Source organism: Amblyomma mixtum, chromosome 10, assembly GCF_055824585.1.
Source record: "Amblyomma mixtum isolate Tamu chromosome 10, ASM5582458v1, whole genome shotgun sequence".
In the NCBI taxonomy this organism is placed as follows: domain Eukaryota; kingdom Metazoa; phylum Arthropoda; class Arachnida; order Ixodida; family Ixodidae; genus Amblyomma; species Amblyomma mixtum.
Genome location: NC_143021.1, coordinates 30,869,365 through 30,875,059, shown reverse-complemented (window position 1 = coordinate 30,875,059; position 5,695 = coordinate 30,869,365). Strand labels below are relative to the sequence as shown.

The 5,695-nt window shown below is 53.0% G+C and overlaps 1 protein-coding gene across 1 annotated transcript; it reads left to right on the top strand.

Annotated features, from left to right (window-relative positions):
* Positions 1 to 306: 306 nt before the first annotated feature.
* LOC149325519 (uncharacterized) lies at positions 307 to 1,882 on the top strand. Its single transcript, XM_089564322.1, has one exon. The coding sequence runs from the start codon at positions 307 to 309 to the stop codon at positions 1,714 to 1,716; it is 1,410 nt and encodes a 469-aa protein (XP_089420448.1). The 3' UTR covers positions 1,717 to 1,882.
* Positions 1,883 to 5,695: the final 3,813 nt, after the last annotated feature.

Below are 5,695 nucleotides of genomic sequence, written 5' to 3'. Positions count from 1 at the left end.
TTTCCACCATCACGATTTCGGAGGATCCTACCTTCCTCCCGTGAGCTGCGCCAACATTCTCGCTTTCTCACGGTGCAAGATATATCAGCTTCCGGTTGACCCTGGTTCGAAGATAGTCACCTCAAGGCCCATCTGTTTAATATTGTTACTTACAAACTGTTATCAAGCCTGCTGCAATTTCCTGTTGACCGCGCATCAAGCTGTTAACGCGCGCCGCTGTAGACATGGGACAAAAGCCGCTCGACGCGGATCCCCTCACCGCAAGAACGTGCACAACGGGATGCGACCTGACGTATGCGTTGCCGGATGGATTTTGACCTCTCCCGTTTTTTTTTCGGAATCCTCCGCTATACGGCGCCCCCCTATCACGCTGGGCTTCGGCAGGGATGCCCATTGTCTCCCCTCCTCTACCTGCTGTATGTGTGCGGACTGGAAAAGGCACTTCTACAGGCAAAACTGGGATTCGGCCTTAAGTACAGCACCAGAGGAATTGACAACTCCAGCCGACTGCCGGGTCTTGCCTTTTCTGATGACATAGTAATTATGGGAGAAACACCACAATATGTACAGAAAATGCTAGACGTTTGTGCCGTGGAGCTGCGAAGCCTTGGACTCAAGTTCAACCAACGAAAATGCATGGTTGTTCAGCTGGCGGGCGAGGCGACTGATCAGCTGTTGCTGATGCTGAACGAAGAGCCCCTGACAGTCGACACATCGTACAAATACCTGGGCATAAATTTGTGCGCTGAGACTGACATGTTCAGGCTGCACGAGGCCAAGGTCCGTCAGTCTGCTCTCCGAGCGCAGTGCATCCTCAGACGTCGGTGCCTGTGGGGGTGCCATCAGTACACTATGGTCCGCGACCTCTGGAAGCTCGCGCACGTACCAGGACTCACGTTCGCCAACGCGGTGGTCTGCCTCCCATCAGCCCCCAGGAATTGGCTAGAGCGCAGACAGACAGAGGTCGGCCGCACTGCAGTCGGTTGTCATGGACGGGTGGCCAATGCAGCCATCCAAGGCGACCTTGGATGGTCTAGTTTTGAGGCAAGGGAGGCATGCAGCAAGCTAGAGTACCGCGGTCGACTCCAGTTCATGAGCCGCGCCCGATGGGCTAGGCGGGTCTTTGAATATCTCGCTGCGACATGCCTACGCACTACATGGGTGAAGCGCCTCCACCGGATAGAAGGCAAGTATGGCCTTTTCCAGACACCCATAAATGCCGAATCAGCAACGGCGTGGAAACAGGAGGCAAGGAGACGGGTCCAAGAACGGGAGAATAAGCAGTGGCTGCAGGCGCTCGCTGAAAAACCGACACTGGCTGTGTACCGCGAGTGCAAGAACAGCATCGGACCCGAAAAGATCTTTGACAACGGCCTTGGTAGCACACTGCTGTTTGAGGCCCGGGCCGGAGCGCTGCGGACACTGGTGTACCGCCGTCGCTTCGATGCAACATCAGAAGCACAGGCAGCACTATGCCGAGCGTGTGGCGATGTGGAGGAGACCATCGAGCACCTGGTGATGTCGTGCCAGAGACTCCATCCGATGCCGACAGAGGGCACCACATTCCCTCAGGCGCTCGGCTTTCACGATCCTGCGGTGGACGACGAGGGAGACAACTCCAAGCACAAGAGCGAGGGTGTGCTGCGAACCAAGCGTCGACTGACTCTTTGGTGGCGCACTGTGTCTAACCGCGCGAAACCGCAGAGTCGGATGTGAACGCGGTCGATGAGCGAACTCCTTGCTTTGAACTTTGCGTTTTTTTTTCTCTCCTTTCTTGTGCGCTTTCATCTCGTTTTTTTTGTGTTTTTTTGTTTTTTGGTCTGGGTGCTCACTTTAGTGGTGCCCGCCCGTTACAAAGGGTACGGCCTCAAGTATCTATCTATCTATCTAGCGAGTGTGACTCACCGCCTTCTCTGCAGTTTTGCAGAGGGCAGAAGAAAAAAACGCGATGGGCATTCCATATCGCGAACCCGGACAATGCACAGCACCGCGAACTTCGCTCCCCTCCTTTTGCTTCGGCACGGCCACCGATGCTCAACCCACTCAAATTTGCCAGCAATGTGGGTACCACGTGCGCACGCAGACGCTGCTGGCTGGAGTATGTCGTCTGACCCACCCACACTGGTGAGGGTTCGTCGCAGCGCCGCAAGGCGGCGACTCTTCTCTATCTCACGGCCAATAGAGGGGCTTCAGCGTTGCCCTTACCCATGCCCTTACCCAAGCCATGCGAACGTATGCAGCGGCGATGCCCTGCGCATGGCTTCCTTACCCTCGCCGCCAGATAATTTTCCTCTTCCACAAAGCGCTCAGAGTCTTTCGCTTCGCAGTGCTGCTAAGGCCTAGCGATAAGGTGGAGCACGTCGGCTACAGTGGACGAGCCTACTGCAGCGACGTCAGACTCTGTCCTGCCTTCGGTAAGCTGAACGAGTTTTTCTACTAAAATTTTTGTTGGGCACAGATGTTAATAGTTTTTCTTCCTACCGCCTCACTCAAAGGATGTTCTTGTGCTTGGCAAACACGTAATAGAGGCTTTTAGTACAGTGCGCACGCATTAGAGTATGCCTTTCGTTCTAAAAGCTTTCGCTTTAACGCCATACCGCCTGTTGATGGCGACTGCTGTCCTCGCAATATTTAGCTGCGGAAATGAACCGTAAAAGCAATGGAGGTGCGCTGACGGCGCTGGAACACGACGCGTTATCTCAACTGCGGTCGCTCGTTGCGATTCTTCTTATGTGAGTTCATGCTTTATTGTCGTGAAACTTTTCTGAAATAATTCGTAACTCAGCCCAAGTAACCGATAGTCGGCCCAGCAACTTCTTTATACCAAGGTCAACCAGCGCTCGTTACATGGAGGTCTCAAATACACGCGGTTCAATGGGGATGGCGTTGCGAATAGGTGAGGAGATGGTCCCTCGCACTTCGGGACGAGGACAAGCCATCCACTGCCCGGGTGACGAGTGCTCGGGCGTGCTCCAGTGGCGTGTTTCTGCCACAACGTTGCCTATGCCAACGCATGCAGCCCACATATCTGTCACTACCGCCACGCGGCTTCTGAGAGGTGTCCACTGTCCCAGGGGGGCCAGTTATGCTACTCTGCTTTCGAAGCCCCCGCTCTTGATCGGCTTCCCGTTTAGCGCGTTTACGCTCCCTATCGGTTGCTAAATCCCTCGGACGGTTGGTAATGTCGACCGGATGATCAGACATCTGCGAGCACCCACTCTCGAGGGCATCTCCCTCGCGTCATACACGCCGCGCTCATCCTAAAACCCCGTTCCTAAGAATGTCCACCCTGGACACTGTAAGGGAAGACTTCACGTAAGACGTTTACTCTAGCCCTCTGCCAGAGACGTGTTCCAAGCGAACAGCCCCAAGCGATGACGATGGGAATTAACAGGCGAAAGAGAATGAAGTCGCAGCCAGAGAGGCGACGACGACGAAAGTGAATGAAGTGCTCACACTGACTACCCGCGCGGGCAGAAGCAGTCAGCCTGGCCGCGGTTAGTCCGATGCAGAGCGCCGAATGATTGGCTTGAGGCGGAAACGTGTACAATTTCAGTCTCGCGGTAACGGCGGTCCGTAGGAGGTTCAACAGGAGTGACGCGGTAGTTCACTGGAGAAGTTTGGTTGAGCACCAAGTAGGGACCAATGAAACGGGGCTGAAAATTGTAGCACCGGTTTTTGCTGCGATGCAAATGCAAGCATATTTGTTACAGGGGCTACTTATTTGCTAAGTTTGAATTGATAACTGAAATTTCTGCCTGTCTTTCAGCAGGTTTCGCATGTGCATGGGAACAGCGTGCGGTGCATACATCGCTATTCGATACTGGTTCGGTGTTTCTGCTTCACACGCGCAGCCAGAACGCGCTCAGATTAAATGTTTGGAGGTGTAGTAACGGAGTGATCCGTTCGGCGCTTTAATCACTCGCCACCACACACATTCTTTTTCTACAACACAACAACTACCATTTATTACATGGAGGAGAAAAGGCGGCACACTAAATCACCGACCACGGCAAGTCCACAACACCACACACACTCCCTGACAACCCCGTCTCCTTCCCGTCCCCACCGCGACCGTCCCGACCCTTTCCCAGGAAGGGCATATAATCCCCTCCGAGGTCGTCGTGCGGGGAGGTTCGGCGCGTTCGGCGCCCACTGGTCTCAGGGCAAAGGGGTAATGCCCTGTGCGGCTACCAGCGCCCGTTCTAACCCCCCCCCCCCCCCCCCCCCCAGAATGCGTGGAGTGCATTCTGCCGCACCGGCCTTCGGAGAACTCAGCCGCGCGACACTCCTTTCTCTCAAGAACGTACGTTATTGTCCCTGCCGTTAAACACTTCCTCCACTCTCCCAAGCTTCCACAGCAGGCGGGGAAGGGGTTCTCTGAGTATCACCAGCTGCACATGCAAAATTCACATGCACCTGCAAAATGGTCCACGACATCTGTGTGGCGCAATGTGTTCTACAGTTCGTTCAGTTCTTTTGCTGCTCGCTTGAAGGTCTGCGCGTTGTCCGAATAAATTTTATTTATTTTTATTTATAAATACTGCTGTCTCTGAGGAGAGACATAGCAGGAGTGGGTAGATACATGAGAAAAACATATAACATGGGTAGCATAGAAATAGATAACACAGAAGTATTAAAAACAGATCAACGGGTCAAATTGTCAGGCAACTGAACAACAAACTCTTCAATTGGCAATGAACGAAGTGAGCCGTCCAATCCAGTCCAAATTTCAACAGTTAGAGGAAAAAAAGAAAATTTAAAACAATCTATATGTGGTTTGAAGGGAACAATGTTTAATGGGTGGTTCCGTCGTGTTGCACGGAACACAATGCCACAAGCACGCACCACCGTTTTCACGAGATCTCTACCGCGCAGGACCCAGTACCTCTCACGCAGTTGCACGAGTGTGTCCCTTGCTCCGGCGTGCAGCATATTTCGGTGCACGTTGACCGACAGGAGAGTGTAATACCGATGGTCCTTCGGCAGGACGATGGGGCTCTTTTCGTAGGTTATCTAACCTTCATCGTCGGACATCTTCGTTTCCAGCTAGCTTCCATGGTAGGCCAACTTCACACCTGTCATTGCGTGTAGTGATGGTGTTCTCAAACCTTCGTACTACTTTGTTCTCGCTTGGGTTTTCTGCCGGTGTGTTGTTTTCCTCAAATGTGTATCGCAGAAGAATCGCCTGGGCGCAACTCAGTTCCGGAGAACACGAACTGCTCTTTCTTGCACCGCCCATCCGAACATCGTCTCTAACGCGGTCAGGCTGCCTTTTAGACGACGAATTTGGCCTGTCACCGCTCCCCAGTAATGGTCCGATCCGATCAGAATAATAATTGAGCGCTGCTCTAGCTCGTTCAGGTCATCGCCTAACTGCAGCCAAGGCGGTCTAATTCTTGTATGATACTTTAGTCTGGGCTTGGGAGATCCTGTTGACAGATAGTCGGTGTTTCGAGAGCGTCAATCGCGTACCTTCTGTTATTCCGCCTGCTTCGCAAAGTCAGCTGAACCCTTCGAAAGGTGTGTTCTTGTTTACGGTCTCCAAACACGCCGACTGTTAGGATTTCGGTACCGAGCAGCTTGCAGTTCAGCTCCTTTGATAGCTGTTCAGTAATGAAGGAGGGCTGGCTACCAGTCTCAAACATAATTCTAGCCAGTTTTCTCTTCTTCTGACTCTCGGCCCATGCTGTCA